The 25,051-nt window shown below is 51.5% G+C and overlaps 1 protein-coding gene across 2 annotated transcripts in view; it reads right to left on the bottom strand.

Moving 5' to 3' along the window:
* Positions 1-313: 313 nt before the first annotated feature.
* The window catches only part of DRC11 (dynein regulatory complex subunit 11), a 149,919-nt gene continuing 125,181 nt past the window's right edge, over positions 314-25,051 (bottom strand). Inside the window, exons 15-18 of one of the 2 annotated variants that reach the window (XM_076006077.1) lie at positions 18,340-18,426; positions 12,356-12,533; positions 5,421-5,659; positions 314-2,130 (exon numbers count right to left, since the gene is read on the bottom strand). In XM_076006077.1, the coding sequence (XP_075862192.1) occupies positions 2,008-2,130; positions 5,421-5,659; positions 12,356-12,533; positions 18,340-18,426 (627 nt within the window). In that variant the 3' untranslated portion in view covers positions 314-2,007. The remainder of the gene's footprint in view (positions 2,131-5,420; positions 5,660-12,355; positions 12,534-18,339; positions 18,427-25,051) is intronic. The other variant, XM_012754502.3, reaches the window with a different exon arrangement.

Below are 25,051 nucleotides of genomic sequence, written 5' to 3' on the forward strand. Positions count from 1 at the left end.
AACTCAGTTCTTCAGTTGCACTAGCCACATTTCAAGTGCTTGGTAGGCGCGTGTGACTATTGGTTACTCCCATTAGGAGAGCACAGATCTAGAACCTTCTATCATTGGGTAGTGGTCTAAAGCTGTGGTCCCCATTCCCCGGGCTGTGGACCGGTCCGGTCCGTGGCTTGTCAGGAACACTGGACAGGGGCATGCCTGAGCTCTGCCCCCACCCAAGGAACCCGCCACACAGCGGAGGTGAGCCGAGGGGAGTGGTAGGCGAGCCCCCCACCGCCCGCGCCACCGCCGGAGCTCCGTGCCACCCCCATCCGTGGAAAACTGTCTTCCATGAAACTGGTCCCTGGTGCCAAAAACGTTGGGGACTGCTGCTTTAAAGTGTGTATATCAAGTTTCCGTCATTCAATTATTATTTTTAAACTTTAGTAACATAAATTTGCATGAATTCTGAAAAAGTGTGTTTGTCATTAAACGAAGTCCAAGTTAAATGGCATTTTAAAAATTTGTTTGCTTTCACCCTCACGATTGTCATTTCTTTACAGTGCAGATCCTGTTACTTTGCAACGAACACCAAATCCCACAGCCTTGAAGTTGTCTTCTTGGGTCGCAAGCCAGGGTCTGCTTCCCGGACGTGTGAAGGGATCTCGGTGGAACCGTCGTGGAGACATGGCTGTCTCCGGAGGTCAGGGCGGGGCAGTCTGCCATCTCTCAGGCCACACTGGGCTCTGGTCAGACGTTGGCCGAAGTGGGTAAGTGGAGGCCAGGCCCGACGTCTGCGGACACGGGTTCCTCTGGGATGAGAAGGCAGGTCTCCGCAAGGACGCTGAGAAGGCAGCCGCGTGTGTTTGGGAGGACAGATTCGGGCACTCCCTGCTGGGGAGCTCAGGGCTCATCAGCCTGTGACCATCTTTTTGTCCTAATTTGTGCCCGCCGACTGTGCACAGACACCAGGGTAGGGGGACACGTGGGTGGCCAGAAGACACCTGGAAACCACCAGCTTTCCTGGGCATCAGTGATCCAAGCTACTGGGAATTCTGGGGAGACTTGGAGATCAAACCTGGACTGTGGCGTGAGAGAGCTTGTGAATTTCTGTGGTGTCACCCCAAACTGTCAGGGACTCTTAAAATTCTGTCCTGAGTGTCTGCTTCCTCTGATTGTGTTCTCACCACGGTCCGCACGTGGGTTCCTTGCTGTCCTCCACCAATTGCCTTTCCTGTTCTTACAACGTTCGAATTTCTCTTTTGACCATTTTCTACTCTTTAGTCTTTTTCTTAGTTACCATTTTTTACTTCTTCACTTAGGCTTCCTCTTCCAGGTACATTTGCCCCAATTTTGCATCACCATGGCTTCAGCCAGCCAGGGCTGGCCGGGGTTTCAGCGCCTGCAGGGAACGCTGGACGGGGCCAAGGAGCTCAGGGCCAGCGTCCCACGTGTGGGCTGGGCGACCCTGGGCTTCAGTTATTTCCCCTTCAAGATTAGGATGTTGGAATAGTTCATTTTTAAGATTTTTTGTTTCAGTTCCATCAACCAAATTACTAAGTCAGTTCAAGGACAAGAGCCTTATCTATTACATAGAATATATTACTACAGCAAATAATTAATTTATTAAAATGTGTGCAAGATACTATACAGTGTCTATGGATTAGTAAGAAGCTAGTGTACCGATAATATAGTCATGACTTAATAGTCGTCAAATTAGAATAGTCTCGCTCACATCTTAAATCCGACAACGAGTACCGGTGAGATGAAGCAGCCAACTTGGAAAGGTTGTGGGTTTCAGTTATATAGAAACTTGACGTAGATTAAGCGACAGAAACGATTGTTACGACACGGGCACGGTGCCAGGCTCGCCGGCGTGACCCGGCACACGCAGTGGGGGTGAGTCCGCGCGTCGCCGCTGCACATTTCTGTTCCTCCTGCCCGGGCTCCACCGGGCAGCGCTGAGTCCGTCTCTGGAGAGCTACGGCCGTCTGCCCCCAGGGAGACCCAACCGTGGTCCTCAGAAAGCCACTACTTTCTCTTCTTTTTCCCCTTCTTCTCTTTCTTTTTCCCTTTATCCTTTGCCTTTTCTGTGGTGTCTCCCGTTAAGGCCAAGGCTCGCTTTTTCCCCAGAGGGGTTTTGGCATACCAGCTCTGAAATGAAACAGAGTTCGGGAAAGGGTCAGAATGGCATGAGTTCCCCGGAACACTCTTAAAAATAAAGAAGAGCCTGCTCATAAGGAAGGGGCTGGAAGCCGCTGTCCTTTGGGCGTTTAATGTATGTTTAACACAAACTCTTTCCCACTGGGGTTCCCACCTGTATTTCTGCACGATTCGAAATGAAACTCCTCCCTCAGGGCTTAGCATTTGCAGGGAATCGCAGGCTAAATCTCACCTACAATCCTTCCCCACTAAGCCACTTGTTTCCCGGGTGGCTTGTGTCTTGATGGGGGTCTTCTTTGTAATGTGCATGGTCCCCACGACTCACACATGGTCACCAGGAGCTGGACTGGTGGCCACGTGTGAACAATAGGTGGCCGTTCAAATACTGGGACAGAGATACTGCTGACAATATGGCAGAAATACCAACCCAGAACTCAGTGATTGATTGCAACCGATTGTATTGTCAAACGGGTGGTAACTTTATTTCTAGCACTTAGGGATTTTTCTCTTCCTCCTTTTAGCCTTGGCTCTGTTTGTAATGTAAGGTAAGGTGTCCAGGTACTTACGGTGATAAACTCCTAATTTATCCAGGCACGGTATAGAACATAGTTAATAAAGCTGGCTGCTGAGTAAGGTATAAATTTCAGCTCTGCTACTTTTTCAGCCGCATGACCTGCAACAAGTTACCTTGCCTCTTGTATTGTTTATTTTATTGCTGCTGTGGCAAATGACCACAAACTTAGTAGCTTAAAATAGCACGTTTATTATCCTCTAGTTCTGCAGGCGGGACGTCTGAAACAGGTTTCACTGGGCTAACGTGCAGGTGTCTGCAGCGTGTTCCTCTCCGGAGGCTCCAGTGGGAGTCTGTCCTCTTGTCTCCTGCAGCTTCCAGAGACCACATGCTTTTCTGGCTGTGGTCCCTGGTGCATCTTCAGGTGGGGACCTGGGCTACCTGGGGTAGGAATGAGTCTTTCTCGTGCTGCTCTCTCCGGTTCTCTCTTCAGAGTCTCTCTTCCACTTTTCATGACCACACTGACTGACCAGGATAACCGAGGGCACTCCTTGTTCAGGTCGGCTGATTGCAACCTCACTCCATCTGCAGCCTCACTTCCTCTTTGCCATGTGCCGTGACGTATTTACAGCTTCCAGAGATTCGGGTGCAGATGTCTTCGAGGGGCCATTATCCTGCCTAGCACACCTCCCCATATCTCTTGTTTCCTCACTTGCGAAATAGGGAGACCGTGAGGTGTGGATGAGTGAATAGTGGCAGGCACATAATAAGCAGTCAGTAAGTATTAGCTAACATTTTAACCATTTTTATCATTACTCTAGTTGACTATTTTCTCTATCACGCCCATGGAGGAGTGTGGAATGTGTCTGAAGAATCGGCAAGATCTTAGTCTGATACGTTGTTGAAAATGCAGTTAGGTGACATTTCTCAGGGTTTGCCCCATTACAAGCAACTACAGCAACCGAATCAGTCGCACTGTTCGAGAGTGAGATGGTGTCGCTCCATGTGTCCTCCTGCTCAATAAATGTGTCCCTAAACAAACCGATGGACCACCCACCTGGGGCCAGCGCTGGGGCTGTGATGGAAGCAGGCGTGGCCTGCGGGGAAAGGTAACGGTGGGAAAATGATTCAGTGTCCTTAAAAAATGAATAAAGGGTCGGACACACCAAGAACGGGTGTGAAAAGCACACGCTTTCTCATCCCCGGCCACACAATGGTGGCGTGTCCTCCTCCTGAACAGTATAGCAGACCCCCAGCACCTACAATAGAGAAAACTCCCAGAGATCACTTTGGAAAGTTAAAAACCCAGCTAAGAGAACGCATAGGTTTTAACATCCTAAGTCTAAGTTCTCAAAATAAGGATGAAAATTAAGATTTTTAGCAAGGAGAAAAAAGTTGGGAATTTCAGGAAAAATGTGATACATCACTTGAAGAGGAAAAATATTTGCAATGATGTTGAACAAGATTTAAATAGTTAACAAGATTATTGATCCAGATGCTTAGCAACAATTCAGCTGGAGTTAAAAATAGTTTTTTCAGTTTTTCCAGAGCAGGGGCCAGCAAAATATGGCTGATGGGCCAAACTGGGCCTGTTGCTTGCTTTTTCCAATAAAGTTTTATTGGAACCCAGCCATACTCATTCATTTATATATTGTAATGGATGCTTTTGTGTCGTGATATAGAGTTGAATAGTTGAGAGACTGCAGGGCCCTCAAAACCTGAAATATTTCCTCTTTGGACCTTTATGGTAAAAGTTTGCCAACCCTGGTGCTGGACCATTATTGCTGGAATCATTATTATGACTAGTCTCCACCTTCCACTGAAGCATTGGGGGCAAACCGGGACAGAGCCACAGTTTTTAGATGTGGCAGAAAAACGATACGCTGTATAGGAAATTTTCCTAATTCTAAGCAGCACCCAGAGACAAGAGGCTTGAATGAGAATTTCAGTCCCGCTCCTGGTGATGGCCAATGCTACGGTGGCTTCAACCACGCGGATGTCATTTTCCTCCCTTGCCTTTGGAGTTGGCCAAGGAAACTACCTTCAGAAAGAGGACATCGCTGCATTTATTTTGATTTAGAGAAGAGCAGATAGAGTTTGAGGAGGGCCCACTGCCCTGGGCATCGAGGCCTAGGGCTCCACTGTGCCCCGGGCCAGCTATGTGAATGGATGAAGCCGTGATTCTCAGTGACTTTGTGCCCTCCTATAAGAGACAGGGTTGGAAGAGATGATTCTCAAAGTTTCCTAAAGATCTAAAAATTTCTGTGACTATGTCAAATGTATTCAAAAATTGGAAAACTAACTTTTGGTGAATTCTCTCTATGGTTTCCTATTGCAAATGGAACTGAAAACTGAAAAATGAAGTGTATCATGGCAAATACGGGACAAAAACAGCATCGGCTTGAAATATACTAGTTAGGGAATGGTTTTAGCTACGCAAAACTTGTTCTACAGTATGAAATATGAAGTAAAAACCATGACAAGATCCTGTGTGTACATGTGTGTTTGGACCCAGTGGTTTTGAAGCTGCTACTCAGTTCTGCAGTTTAGCTGTTAATAATCTGTAAGGTCACAAATCATGATTTTCCTAAAATGTGAAAGACATATGCTTTACTGCTACAGCTCAAAAGATTTTGTGATCCAAACATATCGAGCTTCCAGATCTCATCATATATGGCAGAGTTCAAAGTCATGACACCCAGGAGACCAGAGGGAGGGGGAGATGTGACGAGGGTTTGCTGCTAAGGTTTGGCCACCAGGCATTCCTTACCTTGAAGCTCTCTTCTTCCTCTTTGTACACTGGACTCATGCCGGTTATCGCCTCAGTGAACTCGGCTGCGGTGAGTGGTTTGTAAGTCTGCTGCCGGATTCTCCGATCTGTGAGCACATCCTTAACCACTTCGACGATGTGTCCTTGGGTGAAGCCATCGGTGATCTTTGCCAGGCAGCTGACATTCAAGGTCTTAGAAAGGATTCCTCCATGGCGCTGAATGATTTGTTTCCACAAAACTGTTGCATCCAAAGAGGCAGAAAAGATACAGAGAACAAGGGTTACCGCGGAGAGAGAAATGTTAGTGTAACTCTCGGTACAGGGCCGCGCACATCTCATCAAGAAGGGATGCACAGGAAGTTTACGCCAATTTATTTGTAATTCAAATGAGCAGAGAGCCAGATAACTAAATGCTTTCCTCTGGGGGAATCTTCGACCATAAGACACACGTATCAATGACCCTGAGATGTGTAGATCTGAAAGTCTCTGCAAATTAACAAGGAAAACAATTAAACCACAGTCAGGATGGCTTTGATGGGGTGCCTGTAAAGACGTTTAAAATCTTTTAAGATCAGAAATCACACAGGGTGTAGATGGCATCTCTGCTCATTAGAATATTGTGTTTTCCAAAGAATTTTGATGAGCAGTTTAACTTATTCTATTTTAGTTATGAAGCTCATTTCTTATATAATTTTAGTATCTAGAACTAGAAAGCACATTCCGGTTTCCATTAGCTGTGGCCAAGTCCGGTGCTTCTGGGTGTAAGACACTGCGCTGTACGTCGTATTAACTGCGCGCTGTCACCCCATTCTGTCCCTCAACAACTGTAAACACGCAGCGGTTGACTAAAATCCGTCAGATGGGTGCCTGGCGGTTCTCTGTGTTTGCAGGACATGGGTAAATGAGAGATTTCAACTACAACACAGGGATGCTGTGAAAATGAATTACGAAATAATTCCTGATGAGTTAGAGATAGAACGAACTCTTGTGCAATATTTGAAATAACACTACGTTTGAAGAACCATGTGCATTCTCTACAGAGCGCCTGTCAAGAGCGCTTCAGGGCAATGCTGAGGTTCGCCGTAGCTTGATGGTATCCAGACAGCGAGGAGGGGATGGGCGCTCCCACGACCACCCGTCTCAGCCCTAGAGGTCGTCAGTCCCAGCACTGGGATGATCTGGTCAAACGTCTCTTGAGCATTTTGACCTTATTTGACGGATATTTCAAACAGTTTTTAAAAAAATGGCCATTACTATTTGATCTGAGCATTGCCAGGTCTGGCAAGGGGTTAATTCTGGGTCTGTTAAAAGACTACATCATCCACATACATTGATCCAAAAATGGTAGCTAAAATGAAAAGCTCTATTTACTGTAAAGAAATAAAACTATGGCCCACATCAGAGAGTCTGGATTTGGGGCCATGCGCTATTCTACCAGTTCACCTCCTCTGTCCTCTTTGGTAGGGGTCCTTGTCCCTGGGTGGGAGGGGTTAAGTTGTACCATGGGGCCTGCAGATTCTCTGAGCTGTGGAAGATCAGGCACCAAGGGTTTGGAGATCTGCAGGGAGACCAACAAGTGCCATGGGGACCCCAAGCTGGCCTAAAGCTTAGTCTAAAGCCCTGGATCTACTCTGCTACTTCCTGGGCAAGTTTATTTAAGCCCGAGCCCAGATGAGTCTTAGTTGTAAAATAGGAGGAAGATTTACGTCTCAGTGGTGCTGTGAGTGTGTACAACAGTATATACAACAGTGTATCCTGGAAGAACACCATCCTAACATGTGATGGGTGCTTTCTTTTCTGTAGCTGAATTACTGTTGTTATTACAATTATTACTACGATTATCCTTCATTCCATCGTGCGATGAGGTTTCCCAACCCTCAGTAAAACATCAATTATAAAAGATAACAAAAAATACCCTATGGAATATTTCCAAGCATGTTCGTGCAAAGACAGATCGTAACAGGTGAGGATTATCCTCATCTAAATGCAACTGCCGTAGAGTCAGAAATCGGAAAATACAACCATGGTAAAAATGACAAAGAGCAACAACTAGACAACGTCATCACTTGAAACCTGGCATGTCTTCTGTCCAAATTTACAATATCTAAAAAAGTACCAGCAGGTCTGAGTGCTGAGTCTGGAAGCTGAGAAGGGAACAGGTTTTATCGAGGGTCACAGGTGGGGCCTCCGAAGCTTAGATAGACACCGCAGGCTGGAAGCTCAGGACAGCTCTGCCCTGGGCAGGTCTGCGCAAAATTCCTAGCCATGGAACGGCCAGCGGTCCAGCGGTGAGGGCCAAGCATCCCCAGCAATGGACAGGAGCTCTCTCCCCGCCTCCCTGCTACGCTACAACAATCACAGTCTCGGAAGTTTCGTGCCTAAATCACCCAACCTTCTAATAGGCGCAAACTCTGTAAATTCAAGATTCACCGGTGATCGGGTACAATTACTCTGGTATAGTGTGTACATGTAAACACCCTGTTGACCATTTAAAAGGCATGATACTTGGTATTCATGTAGAATTTTGGTTGAGAGTCCTCAAAATATACAAATCATTGATTACTTGCCAAAGATCAGCACTTTTTAATGGAGGTGCAGTAAGAGTGTAACAGCAAACAAGACCGGGAAACAAACCGAGAACCACACGAAAGTACTGCAAAACAGGCTTTTATTACTCTGGCAGGCTCAAAGGGGTCTTGTCTCCAAATTCTGAGCAAAATGGGGTCTGTGAGCATGGAGGCTTTTATACGTTACAGAAGCAAATGGTTACAAAGTCTGCACGAGCTCCTGGTCTAGGCACCTGTTACTCTGTAGTTGCTTAGTCATGCTGTTTTGCAGTTACGCACAAGATTGAAGTCTAGTCAAAGGTCACTCTTGAGTTGCTTAGTCATGCTAGTTCGCAGTTATGCTACTATTAGGAAGGGAGTGGAAAAATACTCCCTTACAAGAGAGCTCTGTGAGGCAGTCCCAGGCACGGGGGACAGTCGTCCTGAGATGCAGAGGACAGGAACGAGAACCAGCCCGACTCCTTCTCGTGGCCGTGGGCTCCAGCTACGAGCCTTTCAAAGATTGGTTTCCACTGCTTTCCCAAAGCTGCCATTCATGTTCTCGATGGTCAGAGAGCTGCTCGGGGCCTGAGGGGGTCAGGTGCGCAGCGAAGCTCAGTGCGCTGGGCTCGGTTGACACGCTGGACGCCCAGCAGGAGGCCGTGTCTGTTGGGGTGGGGGAAGGGGTGGCGGGTGGGCAGAGCACACAGAGCAGTCCTGGGGTCTGGCCATGGCCGTGGTGGTGAGGACCGAGGCTGGGGACCTGCGGGTGCTGAAGGCAGAGAGGCATCTCAGGGCCGAGTGCTATATTTTACTTTCCTCTCTTGGGTGCAAAAGGCTCCTCATTTTTTTCAGACTAATTTACATGCTCTTTCCCTTCTTTTGACAACAACGAACGTGGTCTTTGGCTTCCCTTCATCTGCTTTTGACATTCCCGATTGGTTCCGTCCTGGCTCATGCTCAAGATGATGTAGTATCTCAAAATTCATTTTTATTTGGGGTTTTACAAAAGCCCAGGAGGTGAATAATGTGATTTGAGTGAGCTTCTGACCCCCTGAATCCTAAAATTCCAGGTTAAATCTGGAGATATGATGTGGTCCCATTGGACCTGACGCTGGGTCCGCCCAGATACGGGGGTGGGGGGAGGGGGACATTGGATAAACAGGCTTTTAAGTGGAACAGACCCCAGGGGCAAGCATTAGAAACGCAGTGAGAAGGAAACCCTAAGGGACTCCGGGGACCAGACAGGCATTGGGCAGCCTGGGGGGGGGGTGCATTTCCTTTGCAGAGACAGCTTGATGTGGGGCGAGGAAGGAGACACTGAACTGTATTTGGGGACTGTTCCTCAGCCGGTCCCTCTTGGCGTCTCAGTGCCGTTTCTTCCCCACCTGCCTGGGGGAATTTGAGAAGTGGGACTGTGCGTGTCCCCCACACCTTGGGCGCTCGCTGCTGGCAGACAGATGGCCGAGCAACGGGCCACGTTACAGATTCGCAGCCCATGCTTTATGGGCTGGAAGAGACTACTTTCCATCACTGCAACGACAGAACAGTCTTTCTTTAAGACGGATGCCCCGGCCGCTGTGGCCGTGAAAACTTCAAGGTCACTGGAGGAAACGCTGGCCAGTGTTTACGGTGTCGGCGGGAATGGCGGCCTGAGCAAATCGCTCATGGAGGGAGAAATATGAGAGGCGTGAGGCTTAGTGGACACGGCCCTGTGCCCCGCAGAAGTGCTTTATGCGGGTCTGTCATCTGCCCGCAGGTGAGGGGGCACCTCCTGTCCTGCTTCTCCCATGACGGTGCTGCAAGGAGACTCAGGTAGGAGCCTGGATGTGATCTGAATCCTGAGGGATGCCTGGCATTTTATCAAAAGAGCAAAACTGCCCGTGCTATACATCAATAGCTTCATTTTTAAAGGGCCTATAGTTTTGTCAAACAATAGAAACCATTCAATCCAAAGGCAAGAATAACATTCTAGCCTCTTCAAATTAATAATACCCTACTTTATCCCATTAAGGTGGCTTCAAAATATATATAATACAAAAAAAAAAAAAAGAAAAAAGAGGAAAAGAAAAAAGTAGTGAGCACGAGAGGTGAGAGGAATAGCTCTGGGAGAGCCGGCAGTGTGGACCACCGGGCACGAATGGCAGACACTAGGGCTGAGACTGCCGTGCGCCTGTCTCTGCTCCCCTGTCTCTATGTCGTCTCCCTTCCTGGCTGGACGTCCCTGCCCCTTGACCCTCAGCGGGGCCATGGGACTCATTCTGGCCACTGCGATACAGGCAGAAGAAATGGTGGCCTCTTGCGGGTCTAGTCCTTAAAATCCCCTGTGACGTCCTCCGCCCTGGCCTCCTCCCTTCTGCTGATGTTGGCTGGATGCAAAGGACCTGGTGGGGGTTTTGAGGCCCTAAAGGATGGAGAAGCCACTAGATGGGTGGAGAAATGGCCGGGCCCAAAGTCTTCTGGTACTTTGTGTATAACATTGACTTATGAAGCCAGGATCACCATTTATCAAGACAGAAATAAGCACACACTGCACACAGAGCAGCTAATAAGCTAGTGGTCTAGCATACATGGGAAGTAGAGGGTCGTTCTTTCAGCAAATAAAATTGCTCAGGAGCTTCAGGACAACCAGGTAGACCATACATCCCCTCTGTTTTGATGGTGCTCATGTGACTGGAGAAGGATTAATGGAGACTGAGTCTGACCTAATCATTGCGCGGTTACCATTAATGCTGACCACTGCTGCCACCAGCACCTCCTACTGCCACTGTGACCACCAGCATCTCCGTTATTGCCACACAACCACTGCCCACCACCAGCCTCCCTGGCACTGCTACGCACACTGCCAATGTTGGCACCAGAGATGCCACCTCCCTAGGGTCACCCCACACTGCCACCACTGCCACTGTTACCTCCACCAGACTGCATATCCACGGTCACCTCCACTAGCACACACCGTGCCCCCTCCACCATCTCTAACACTGAGAGCACCGTCACCCTGTCAACACCAAATCTGCCACCACCGCGGTGCTAAGGATGCCCTTCTACAAGCCACACCCATGTGTGGTGCTCTCAGATCTGGCCTGGCCCTGTGGTTTCTACCTAGCCAGTAGAGTGTAGTGACAGTGGCTCTGTGTGACTTGTGAGGCTGGGTCAGCTACTGCCCCAACCTCCTGAAACGTGTGCTATGAGACCTGCCATGTGCGGACCCCCATGGGAACTGCTGCCGTGTGGAAAGCCATGTGGAATGGCCCAGCTGAGTCCACTGATGGCCAGCAGCTCTGGTAACACAGGTGAGCCGTCTTAGGTGTGCACACTGTCCAGACCACTCAGGCCCCGACGGACATTTAACTCTGACGCCTTGAGATACCTCGGGGAGAATGCCCCAGCTGAGCCCATCAGCCTCGGAACCACGGGAGGGAGTAACTTGTTCTGAGCTGCTAGGGAGGCTTTCCCACGGTAATAGAGGACAGAAACAGCCACCAGTGCCACCACCAGCTGCCTTTGCCACTCACCCCATCCTACTTCCCCTCCTCCTCCAACTGCCAACTCCTCTCCCTCGCCCTGCCTGTGCCAACCACACCCACGTGCTCCTGGTGCCACCGTGGGGCTGGGTGCTCTGCTAACCACCGTGGAAGAGGGTCACAGCAGCCCTACAGTGCAGACGGCTCTCCCACTTCACAGGGGAGAACACGGAGGCTCAAGTCGACTGACTTGTCCAGGTCATCGGCGATTAGGGGGCAGAACTGGGACTCTAAGCCAGGTCTCCTGAGACCCCCCAATCTTGTGGATTTTCCGATTTCATTGTGCTGCCTCAGAAACACTTTTTTGTATTGTTCCCATTTAAAAATATGCTTCAAAAGAAGTGGATTTTGAATCTGTCTGTTCAAGAAGAAAGAGTTGAAAAAGTAAATGTTCGTATTTCATATTTATTTTAAGTAAGTCAACGTGCAGCTGGACTTCGAGACTGGCGGGAAGAAACCAACCCTGTAAAAAGAAATGGTGCTCTATGGGAAAGACACCATCACCACGGGTGCGAGATGAGTGATCCTAACCTACCTGCCAAAAGAGAAATTAGCACCCACAATTTTGTCACCATCAGGGTCAAAAATAATAATCTCCATCTACTTTCCTTTTGTCTTGGGCAAAGAGAAATACGTTAACAGCAGAACAAAGACACATGGCTTCCCTCCTGTGGCCAGGGGTTCACGTTTCTGGCATGTGCTCCCTATCGGGTCCAGGTGTGTGCCCCCTGGCAGGGCACAGGCTCCACTCGACTCATCTGATGCTCCCTGGGTCACGACAGTCACCCAGTCTCACACGCCGGCAAGCAAACAACAGACGACCCAGGCTCAGCTACCACACGTGGGAAGGGGCTGGGGTACTTGCCATATCTGGAAGCATAGTCCGGTCTGGGAACCAAAATAATTTTTTGGTAAACTTTGCAGAATGATTGGATTTCGGCATCAAAAGGACGCTGTGTTGTCCCCACAATCAGAATCCTGTCATCTGGTTTCAGGAGTTTGAGGATTTTCGGAAGCTGTTTTTTCAGGCGTTTAGGTTCATTCTGGTAGAAAGGGAGAGGAGAAAAAAATTGGCCCACATACAGAAAAAGGAATGACAAACTAAAAAAAAATCTACTCTTAGAAATAGAATGTGCTTCGGCATACATTTGTTAAAGTGATTTCAAAGCTCCAGAAAACACAATTTCTTCAAGTCTGTCCTGGGACGAGTCTTGGAATGTGCTTCCGACTTTGACCGGGTCATTTATAATTGTCGGCATTTCCTTTCCTCAACCTCTGGCATCCAGATTTGGAGAGTGGGAAGGAAGGAAGCACCTGACTGGACATTTGAGCACCTTGACCCTGAGAATGGGAAATAGTGGCTGAGTCCCAAGCGGAAGGAAGCTCGCTGGGACTTATAATTAGTTTGCGGTGCTCCGTTTTCCTGAGTGGCATGGAAGGTGAACCAAGGTTTCCTTTGCTGACGGCTGTGACAGTGAGGAACCTCGGCCCGGACGTCATGTCTGACACATACCTGGTTACACAAGGTTGCGAAACTCCTCTCCCTGGAGCAGTCTGGAAATGGTTTGAACCTGTATGATTTCAGTGTAATCTCAGCACTAATGAGGGAGAGGAGAAAGCTAGGACAGGCTCTCCATTTGGTACCCTAGGGAGGATGACTTCCAGCCGTGGGAGTCAGAGCTGGCCACGTTGCCATGGGCAACAGACTGGTTTTAAATTAACCTAAGCTGGCACAGACAACGGAAGAGGAAGTGTGGGAAGAGGGGTCGGGACTCCAGGGGTGCTGGTGGGAGCCTCCATGGAGATGTCCCAGCACAATCTTGGCCATTTTTGCTACCATTTGGCTAAGGGCTAATGAGGTTCTGCATCTATTCATGTGCTTATTGGTCATTTGTGTATGTTGTCTTTAGAAAAATGTATATTCAGATTGTTGGCCCATTTTACAAGTTGGGTTATTTGTCTCTTTATTATTGAGTTGTAAGAGTTCTTTATACATTCTAGATACAAGTCCCTTATCAGTACATGGCTTGCAAATATTTTCTCCCATTCTGTGGGTTTTTTCGCTTTCTTGATGGTGTCCTTTGTAGCCAAAAAGTTTCTAATTTTGATGAGGTGCAATTTAATTGTTCTTTTGTTGCTTGGGCTTTTGGTGTCATATCTAAGAAGCTATTGCATGATCCAAAGTTACAAAGATTTATGCTGATATTTTTAAGAGTTTTATCATTTTAGCTCTTAAGTTTAGATCTTTGATACATTATGGGTTGATTTTTGTGTTTGGTGTGAGGTAGGGGTCCAATTTAATTCTTTTGCAGGTGGCTATCCTATTTTCCCAGCACCAGTTGTTGAAAAGACTATTTTTCTTCATTGAATTGTCATGGCACCATTGTCAAAATTGACTATAAGTGTAAGGGTTTATTTCTGGACTCTCAAATCTATTCCGCTGATCTATATTTCTCTACTTATGCCCTTACCACACTGTCTTGATTGCTGTAGCTTTGTAGTAAGTTGGGAAGTGAAATTAGGAAATGTGAGTCTTCCAACTTTGTTTTTTCATTTGAGGATTGTCTTGGCTGGATCCCTTGAATTTCCACATGAACTTTAGGATCAGCTTATTAATTTCTGCAAATAAGCCTGCTGGAATTTTGATGGAGATTGCATTGAATCTATAAATCAATATTTTGATTTATCTTAACAATATTAAATCTTTCAACCTATGAATATGAAATGACTTTCCATTTATTTAGGTTTTCTTTAAATTTTTTCAACAATGTTTTTTAGTTTTCAGAGAAGTCTTATACTTCTTTTGTGTCAAAGAAGAACCTTGTGAGAACCATTTCTATGGAGTGGTGAGGGCGGCAATTTGATGGTGGTGTCGAGGAGTGACTGGTGACAGTGATGGTGAGGAGGAAGCTTGATGGAGAACAAAGCAGGTGGTGGGGGTGACTGGGATGTGTCGGGGGGAACATGAGAGCTGCCCAAAGACGGGTGGAAGAAGGGCTGATCTGAGGGTGCCGGTGAGGACAGAGACGGAGACTCCATGGGGTAGAGACATGCTTAGATGGCTTGAGACCATCCGTAGCAATCCAGTTGCCAAGGCGATGGCAATGTGGTACCTGCCCTAAGGCAGGAGATGATACTATTACCTGCATGTCCTGAAATGGCAGGGACATCTGAAATTAATTAGTCTGTTGGATAACAATTGTTGGTCCTGGGCTGCATCCAGAGCGACATCCTTGCTGATGGCGGGGTACAGTCCCACTAGTAGGGGATGGGAACAAGAGATGTGTCCATTCAGTCAGGAGCTCCCCTGCACTCTGGCCACCCGTTCCAGTTCGGAGCTGCCCATTATGCGTGGGGCCTGTACACTCATTGACCATGCCAGCAAACATGCCCCCCTCACCTGGCAGCCTCCGCAACTGCCGCCCTAACCGCCGGGCCTGCCAGCCCCTCACAACCGTATTACTGTGGGCAATTTCCAATTAGTGGCTAGCATCCACACAGCAATTTCACTTTGCTGTTCTGCAGTTGGTGCCACAAAACAACCGCCGCAGCCAGAGCATGCCGTTCCCTTGTGGCGGGAACCGTGGTGTCCGGGAAGGCGCTCGCTAGATGAAGTAACAAAGGGTAATGGTGCAGAAAACGCAGGAGCAGACTGCTTCGCCTCATTCTCTGCTGCCTTCACCTCACGCACAAACAGCTGACCGGCCGCCTTCCAGCGGCGGGTGGGAGAAGACGACCGCTCCCCGCCTGGGAGGAGGAGAAGGGGAGGGGCTGCCCAGGCGTCGTCCAGGGCAGGCTGTGTTTGTAAGAGTGGCCGGGGTTTGGACGTTGCTGCCATTCTGGAGGGATTAGGGCTCCTTGGGGGTTGCTGAGGACAATGAGGGGAATGGGAGTGTGGGCAGGCACATGGAGGAGTCTGGAGCGGTGCACATATGGTTCCAAGACAGGACGGCCCGGAGACAGCTTTCGGGATGAGGCTTAGGGTGGCCCTGGGGTTGAGGCGGGCTTGCACGTGGCGAGGTGTAGTTTCAGTGTGCCAGGAGGGCTGACCTTCCGGGTAAGCTGGCGGCTCGCCCTCAGTGCCTTCCAGCCTTGGCACGGCAGCCGGGCGGGGAGAAGGGTCTGGCCGCTGCATCCACACAGACGGGACTCGGCATCCCAGCACGAGCCCTGACCAGCTGTGCGCACTCCTGGAGCCTTTGTCCTCTTCCGTGAGACAGAGAAAACAATGCCTTCCTCCCAGGGCTGCTGGAGTTTCCCTGACATGTGTATTGTGCATGGGAAAAGGGTGTTCGATCAGTCCCTCCCCACCCCTGCCACCAGGGTCCTAGGGGCCAGGGCCTAGTGTCCCTGCACCCAGGAAGCTCAGCTCCTGATGCAGGCTTTGTGCACAGGAGCTGTCATGGCCACCCTGGCCTTCTCCGTTGCCTCGTTGCTTTTGACTGGGTGAGCTTCATGCTTTTCACCAAGGGAGGACCCTTAACCCAAAGGCAGAGGCGCTGGAGGGTGGAACTGGTCACTGTGGATTTCCAAGGGGCCTTCCCGGAGCCCCACAGATCAGCAGGCAGCCACCCCAGGGTGGGAGCAGCCCTGCTGTTTGTATTGTGGCTGGAGCTGGTGGAACACCCTGGCCTCATTGTGTCTTTGCAGGTGGACATTCTTCTCTGTGCCTCAGTGACTTTGAGACCGGGGAGTCTTTGGGACAGTGAATGGGGCAGGTGTGAGAAAAGATGCTGAGCACCCCAGGTGGCTGAGTGATACAATGAGGGCTGGCTGTGACGCCTCCTGCTTCCTCTCACCTGCCCATGCAGCTGCCGCCGTTGGCTTTTGGTCATCACCTTCAGAACGTGGATGTCCACTGCCCGTGACTACCCAGGGCCCTGTGGCTGAGGAACGTGGGTGAGACTCAGAAGTCTTGGAGGCTGGGCAGGAGCACAGAGCTGGCCCATGCACACCCAGGGCGCAGGTTCCTGCTGTGGCCCCTGGGCTCTAGGGTGCAGGGCCAGCGATGGATCAGTGCACGGCGTGGGGCTGGCTGGAGACCCGGGTTCCTGGGTGGAGCCCGGCCATGCACATGTGGGGGCTGGGACGCCGGGTGGGATGTTTGTGCCTCTTGCCGCTCTGTCTGGGCTTGGTTGGCTCAGGTCCCTGGCCAGCCTTGTGGATGTTTAGGGACCCAGGGAGCCTTCTGCTGTATTCCCTGGGGGCTGATCCCAGCGCCTGATTCCTGGTCTTCAAGGCAGCTCAGCCCAGAGACAGACGACAGACTCTCCCAGTGCAGAAGAGAACAGAGGAAAGGTCCGAGCCGTGCAGGCCGCCAAGGCCTTCCCCGCCTACAGGAACAAGCCTAGTCGTGTACGGTATTTGTGGGCATCTGGGATGGTGCCGAGAGCATGCCTCTGTGCCAGAAAGTAGGGCTGATTTCGAGTGTTCTGGTGACACCGCCCACTGACCTGCTTTCATCTCCCTCCTCTGCCGGGCTCCTGGCCCTTCCTTCCCTGCAGGAGGTTTAAAGCCCTGAGACCACGTTTCGTTCCCGCCACCAGCTCTCTCTGGCCCCCGCCCCCCGGTTCTTCCCAGTGCTCCTCTGGCTCTTGCAAGAGAGCACTCTTATCCTCCTGTTCTCCAGGGACGCAGGGGTGAGGCGAGCAGACGGCTGTCTCGGTGCTGACGCCGAACCGACAGCTTGAGGGCGTTACGGGAGAGAACTTGAGGGAGGCTTCGTGACGCAGAGGCTGCTCTGGCTGGGACTTTTTAGTTTGATAGCTAAGGAAGTGGAGGCCCAGAGAGGTTCGATCATTACTCAAAGTCACACAGCCAGCTACGTTGAGTCCCAGGCCAGGGTCTCCCCACCATCCATGCTGATGTCTGGCGGGAGAGGGAGTAGCCCCTGCCCATTGAGCCAAACTTCGATGACTTGAGGTGTGGGACACCGTGGATTAACCACCACCCACATTTCCCTTCACGCCTATGGGCTGGGTTAGGGTCCTGTCGTTCCTGCCATCCATCCGTCATGCACGTATGCGCGGACGTCTTTGCTTGTGTCAGTGAGGCTACGTCGCCAGCAGAGGGCGCTAGCCGCCAGAGTCCCAGATTAAACAATAAATGAGTCCTCTTTAAGAGTTTCTGAAATGACAGGGCAATCAAGGCTCATTTGGGGAAGAAAAGATTGAGCTTTCATGCTCTATCCAAATCATCTCTACCTGCTAAAAATGATGTATAATACATAAGGATCAAAAGTGATTAAAATCCTTATGAATTTAATCAGAAATTCACAGTTAACCACTATTTGCTTTGGTGCAAATTGATGTGGAATAACAATCATGTGTATCTGCAATTTTTTTTTAACTTGTGGGAAATTTGCTGGTGATTTGTGGGGGGAAGTGCGGGGGAGTGGGGGCCATTGAAAGGAGAGAAAAGGAGGAAGGAAGCGCTGCGGCCGGGTCCCCGGAGGCTCCGGCTGCCACATACTTAGCAGTTCTGTTGACGGTCTTTGTTCATAAATTTCAGGCCTTTTGCTATTTATTACTACGAACAATAGAAACTCCTAATAATAACTCCAGTGTGTGCTGCTTGCTTTAACTGAGCAGAGTTCTCTAAAAACTGATTCTCACCCTCGAACCTTATGTTTGGGTGGAAAATCCCCCTTCTTCCGCACTTTCTTTCATTTTCTTCTAAATTATGCCTCATAAAATCAGGCCACTGGATCCTTTCAAATACAGACAAGGGCTCAGCGCAGAGAGAGACCACGCAGGAGGTTTCAAAGCCCCGATGTTTCCTCCCTCCCTGGTAAGGACCCCCCTTGGAGGGCAGAAAAGGCCAAAGTAAGGAACGACGGAGACCCCTCACCATCTTTTCCGCATGGGGGACTTTCTTGTAAAAGGTTTTTTCTGTGTCTTCGATCCACACCACGGAGGGCTGGAGCTCCCGAGCCACCTGCGGAGAAGAGAGCATTGGCTGTGAACGCATTTCCCCTCGGGTGCCCATCTGACGCAGGACCGAGGCTCCCGCGAGGGGTCCCGAGGGTGGCAGTGCTGCCACCCGGCCACGGGCTCCGCGGAACATGGGCATCAATGGATTCTGCAGCCAGCGCCTGCCCTGACCCGGCCCCCTCCATGGCAAGGTGGGCCTAGCCTTGGCCCCTGTCTGCTCCGAGGCCTGTCCTGATGGGCGGGACTCGGCTCGAGGACAAACACTCTGCTCTGGGACCCTGGGCCTCCACTCGGTTTGGCCTGAGAGAAGCCGTAGTTCTCTGCTGAATGGGGAACCGAGCAGCGAGTGTTAACTGCAGCCTCTCGCCGTCCCCAGGTCGATTCGAGTTTGCTTACCTCGAGGGAAACTGTTTGGGCACAAGGGGCGCCAGACGCTGTTTGTTGGTCTGGGTTTGGCTGTGCCTTTGTGGCTGCCGCTCCCCCCCGACAGCGGCTCCGAGCCCCTCCGGGCGAGCAGGGCCTCGCGGCAGAGCCGGGCTGGGACTTACCGTGGGCCCAGGAATAACTGCCACACCCCTAACAATCTCTCCAGAGCGCCCCCATGATAGCACGGTTCAGGTGTTCCTGCAACAATCTGTGCTCTGTGTGAAACCGTGACAGAGGAAAGCGATGCAGTGCTATGTACTCTTAATTTTTACATTTTTTGAAACATCGTCAAGGCAGCAGGCATGATTTTAAACCAAGACAGGCATTCAGCGAGCGGCGGGCACGTCCCCGGGAACGCTGCGGCCCTGCCGTTGCCCGTGTTCCGTGTGGAGAGGCGGGTTGGGCTGTCGCGCAGATTACGCACCTTCAAAGACGAAAGCGGACGCTGCCTGAACTCGATCCTTCTGCTGGCCCCACACCTGCTGGCTGCGTTCACAGTCCCCACACACAAGGACGTTCAGAGAGCAAACAGTGGCAGCCACGCCCTGCTCACTAGGTGTTATGTTTTAGACCCAGAGCCATGGAGTTTAAGAATCAAGAACCCCAAATTTTAAACCCCAGGCGTGGGGAGTGATCAGAGCAGTTGGCGGTGGGCAGGCGTGTGCCAGGCATTGGCACCTGCACTGCACCTGGCGTTACACGGGGTCGGGCCAGCACACACCCAGCACCACCTGCTCCCCGAGGGCTTCAGGTGCGAGTGATAACTTGTGCATCCTCATCTCAGCCCTATGGAGTGGGCACCGTTATCATCACCCAGGTTTACAGATGGGGAGGCCAGAGACATTAAGCGAGGGCCTGGTCACACAGCTGCACAGTGGCCGAAGCAGGACTCGAGGCCAGGCTGATGGCCACAGAGCCTGTGCTGGGAGCGGAGGCCATAGCCGTGGCTTCTCCGTCTGCTCTTCCCACACGTGTGAGGGCCCGCCCCGTGCCTCTGCTCCAGAGGTGACAGGACCAAGGCCCCGAGAGACGAGAAAGTGGCTGAGTTAAGACCCAAACCCTTATCTTTGGATCCCAAAGGCCTTGCCCTCTTCCTTCCTGGGACATCTCTTCCTTCCTGACACCAGACCTGCGCACCAGACCTTTCACCCCTAGTCCCGGCGAATTCGCAGGTGGCCTGCATTTGTGGGTGCCTTATTTCAGCTTGCCATTGGGGGTTTATTTTTGGGCACCAGAATATGGACTCTTTCCTGGTTTTAGATCACCAGAGGAAAAGACTAATAAATTTAATCGGACTTGGCAGTAATGGATTCAAATCTCCAGTCCCCAAGCACGCGTCCTGGAATTTGGAGAAACGACACTGCCTGGTTCTGTTCCCCCTGGCTGGGGTGCATTTCCCACGGCTTCCAGGAGGAGTCCAGGTGGGAGAAATCCAAGAGGAAATGCAGGGCCTTGGGATGGAGCTCGCTTCGTTCATGGAGCCGATCCATGCCGACCGCGGCTGGCGCCAACCTCTGCAGGAGTGGCGAGCACAGGAAGAGGGACAGGTGGGCCTGTCCCTGCAGGGTCACCTGCAACCGGGAAACCCAGCGAAACGCAGCCCAGCCAGAGGGCAATGGTAGCAGGTAGTGTTGGCGACAACACGTGCTCAGAAGACAAGGGACTGCTGTGTGTGGGATGGCAGCAGGTGAGTAAGGAGGGGGCCTTGGACCGCCCAGATGAGGAAGCAGGCTCTTTCCTTCCCCAGCAGTTCAGTGGCTCTCATTAGGGTCCCGGGGAGCTTTGACAACTATGATGTTGGGGTCCCAGCCCTGGAGATTCTGTCGAAGGACCGAGGTGAAGGCAAGTGGCCCCAGGAACCACAGCAAGCAGTCGGGGCATCAGCAGTGTTTGAAGCCCTGGCTGATGCTGAGGTACAGCCAGGGTCAGAAGGCTGTCCGGAAGCACAGGTTCCTACTGTGAGCCTGCTTGGACACCCACACCTGCAGCTTGGCCTAGACGGGGGTTCCCAGGACCCCATCCTGGTTTCTCGGCACCTTCTCAATGGAGCCTTCAGACTGAGCCCCTCCACTCTGGTGGCTTCCACGTGCTGGTGATGCCCAAAGTCCCGTCCGGACCTCTGGGCCGCATCCTCCCCAGAGTTTCCTGTCCTTACGTGGTGTCTGTCCTGAATGCCTGAGAACCCAGCAAAGCCAAGGCTGCGCTCCCCTCCCCTCCCCCCGTCTCATCTCCTGCAGGTTGCCCATGTGAACCCTCCCACCCAAGCTGGAGCCTTGGAGCCGCCCCCACCGCACCCCCACTCCCACCAAGCCCAGAGTCCATTCTCTGCACCACCTAGCCCCTCTCAACCCCGACGAGGCCCCCATTCCCTCGTCTCCTTAGCGTCAGCCCCGACTTCCTCCCGGTGGGACCCAGCACTGCAGCCGCGATCGAGCTCAGGCGCCGGAGGGCGGCCCGGGGACTACTGTTCGCTCAAAGCTGTTTTGAGTTTAAGTCGAAAGCTTCCCCGCTTCCAGCCTCCAAAGCAAATAGGAACATGAGATGCTGTGCGTGAAATGTTTTAAGCTTAGAGAAATGATAATTTGTAATAACAAAGGCAAAACCTTATTCTTTTCAGTGTCTCTTAAAAACTTAGCTTTAGAACTGAAAGCGATGGAAAATCAATTTTCACACACAGGGCCGTCTGTGGTCTCAGCTCGGGTGCGTGTCTGCCACTGCGGCGGATCAGGCCTCTCCCGTGTCCACTTGGCACCCACGGCTTTTCCGCGGTTTCCACTGGGCCTCTATTTTCTCAGCCCAGCGTCTCCTAACGGGATTCGCAGATGCGAGTGCCAAGTATGTCGGCGTTCCTCTCCTCGCCTGCTTTTAACCAAGTAAGCTACGCAGTTGGACTCGAAACGTAGGATTCTTTCTAGCTTGGAATAATTTTGAGACGACAGTCGTATGGCTAGCACCTGATCTAGGTTGTTTTGCAACGTTGGCCACAGCATCCTGCTGCACGTGAGAGTTGATGACTGTCTGCTCCTTCACAGCTCCTGGGGGAATGCCAGGCTTCCTGTGTTTTACACGCACGCTGCGACGGAATGCCTTTCCCGGGACGGTCACCTGCTCTGGGGCCACACAGGGCTGTGGGGATGATGGGGCTTGGAAGGGCTCAATTACTATCAAACACAACAGAAGACGTTTCCCAAGAGTGTTCTTTGATGATGATATAAACAACCAGCATTGGTGTGCAAACTGTTTTGACTTCCATGACACCACATCCACCCTCACTGGCCATGCGCCAGGTGCTGTGACAAGCACGCCCCACGGCGTCTCCCCTTGTACAGATGGGGCCCCCGAGAGAGCGCCACACTGAAGCCAGTGGGGGAGCGGCCAGCTGTGGCCAGACCTGGCCAGAGGTTTGGTAATGCGGAGGTCACTGGGGGCCTTGGCAGGGAGTGGAGGGGACAGAGGCCAGTGACAGGGAGCATTCTTTCAGAAAGATGGGCAGATGGTGAGCTCTGGGCAGCAGGTGTGCTCCAGGGCGGGGCCAGGGCAGGGAGGAGACTGGAGGAGGTTGGGATGGGAGGGCAGTGGGGGAGGACGACCTTGGAGGGAGAAGGGCTTCCTGGCACCAGTCGGAGGGTGCGCAGGTGAGACGAGAGATGTCCACTGGGATAAGGTCTCTTCTCACACTCAGCGGAAAAGCAGCATTCTTAGTAAAAATTCAGAATATACAGACGGCATCAACGACAGCTTTTCTCCCTCCATCTAGAATCAATGGTCAAACATTTCGTGTCGTTACAGACCCTTTGGGCATCCACAGATACGAACGTGGGATTGTTCCGCAGGCTCAGCTTTACGCGCGGCTTTGCTCACTTAATAGGAAATTCACTTTCCAACGTCACTGTAACACGAAGCACCATGACTTACGCTTCTACTTCCCGGTTTTGAACATTTAGATGGTTTCCGCCTTTCCTGCACCAACGAGTAGTTAGCTGGACACTTTGGGCACGTGGCTGAGAATTTCCTTAGAGCGACCCGGCCAGAGAGAAGCTTCCAGGTTGAAGGGCCCCGACTCTCTCCACGTTCTGACACGCGTGGCCACACGCGCCCCCCGAGGTGCTGTCCGTTTACGCTCCCTCCGGAGATGAATGAGGGGCCGGGTTTTCCACGCTTTTCTCCTCGACAGTGATTGACAATAAATAACCCTTTGCCAATTTGCTAATGAAAAATGGTATCCTTTGCTCTTTTAATTTTCATTTAGCTATGGAAAGGCTTCATTTAAATTACCCACAGACAGTCTGAGGTCATGGGCAATTAAGTGTAATTAATTCATAATTGAACTTTCCAGCAGTCCTGCAGGATGGTTTGCCGCAGTGGCCAGCAGAGGGCTCTTCAGTCCCACTCAATATCACTGTGGGTTTTTGTTTTGTGTCAATTACGGAACGGAGACAAATTTCCGTCGATTTGTGCTTCTTCCAGCTCCGGGAGGTTCTTTCTAGCAAACGACTGAAGCCTTCTCCACCGTGTGCATTTGCGGATTTGATCTTTGTATTCTCCAGAGAAACACTGTCAAACAGTCTCTGTCAGAGCGAGGTTCTCGGGACACGAGGTTCAACAGCTGAAACCTGTTTGTGTCCTGGTGTGCCTGGGTCACTACTGCGATCTGCCCAAATGGCCCCTGGAAGCTTTGGACGTTGTTTCCCTGCAGGGAGAACTGCAAGGGAAAACCAGCTGCTGTTGTTTTCAGCTGTTGTGTCTCAGTTTACCAACCTGAGAAGGACCACCCATTCATTCATTCACACACACACACGCGCAGAGCATCTGAGCTGCGTGGCAGGGGCAGGGGCACCGGAGGTGGGAGGTGCGGTCCCTGCCTGTGGCGTGTGCCGCTTCCGGTGTCTGCACAGGCCTCGCTGAGCACCAGGCAGCCGGCGGCGAGGTGCTGCCCTGCCCGGGAGGTTTGCAGGGGTGTGGGTGACTGGGGAGGGGCCTCGCTTTCCCTTTCTGTGGTCACTTGGATTCCGTTTGAACACTTCATATGTGAGGACATTCTGGCCTGTGTTTCCACTATTTTAAAATCATGCTTTAAATTTCTACTTCCTCGTGCTGTCTTTTGTGTAGCTGTAGAAGCAACTCTGAGCCCTCGCTGGGTGGACACTGGGCATGGACGGTCGGTGACGCCAAGAGCAGAGCGCGGGTGTGCCAGAATGAGGGACTGGCCTCGCTGACCTGGGCAGAGTGGAAGGTAAACCGAGGCAGAGGGGAGGGCCAGAAATGAGCTGGGGATGCAGGAATCCGTGGGAAAGACGGCATGTGACTCAGACAGCAAATGTGTGTGTGTGGGGGGACTGGCCAGCACCAGGAAGGGAACGTGTTGATGCAATTACTGACTGTCCAGACTGCATTCGAGGGGAAGGTGTGTGGATAGTGACAGCCGTCAGGCTTACAAACCATCTGAACTTTCCTCCTGAAGCCCCTTCGCCTCCCAGCCCAGTCCCAGTGACACTGGGGTTAATGAATTCACGCCACGCTGCAGGGACTCTGGGCCACCTTGGAGAAGTGCGCAGTACTGCCTGTGCGCACAGCTTCCCAAGCCACATTTTAGCCGCACTTAGGGCGCCCCCGCCTTCATGCCCTCAACGTGTTTCCAGGTTGGCTAAAGATTCTTTAATGCCTACGGCAGTAAAGCCTGGTCCCAGGCTGTCCCCATCACCTCACTGCAGATCACCTGCAGATGCCGCTCCGTGTTTACGGTGATTGACAGCCCACATGTTTTCATTTACCCTACTGCCGGATGCCACCCGGGCCATCCCAGTCTGGTGCCCTCCCTCCCTGGCACTCTGGTTAGTCGTCCTCCCAGGACTGATGCTGCTTTGATGGACTGTGGACTTGGGGATAAGGACGTGTCAGTGTACATCCATCAATGCATCAACTGTAGCACAGCCCTAGTCCTGCTCCCCTGCACCCTCACCCTGGTCTTGCCCTCCATGGCCAGGTCATCATGCAGGGGGACGAAGAGGGGAACCCAAGGACCTCCCGGGGAAGGGAGGACAGGCTCCCAGTGTGCAGGTGAAGCGCTCGCTCTCTGCTCCAGCCTCTTTCCCTGCCCTCGGCCCTGGCCTCCTCCTGGGCCAGGGCCATTCTTCCCGGGAAGAGGGCTGCTCAGAAGGGCGTTCAGGAGGACGCACACCGAGAAGACTGAATAGCTTCCAAAT

Source organism: Microcebus murinus, chromosome 8, assembly GCF_040939455.1.
Source record: "Microcebus murinus isolate Inina chromosome 8, M.murinus_Inina_mat1.0, whole genome shotgun sequence".
Lineage (NCBI taxonomy): Eukaryota > Metazoa > Chordata > Mammalia > Primates > Cheirogaleidae > Microcebus > Microcebus murinus.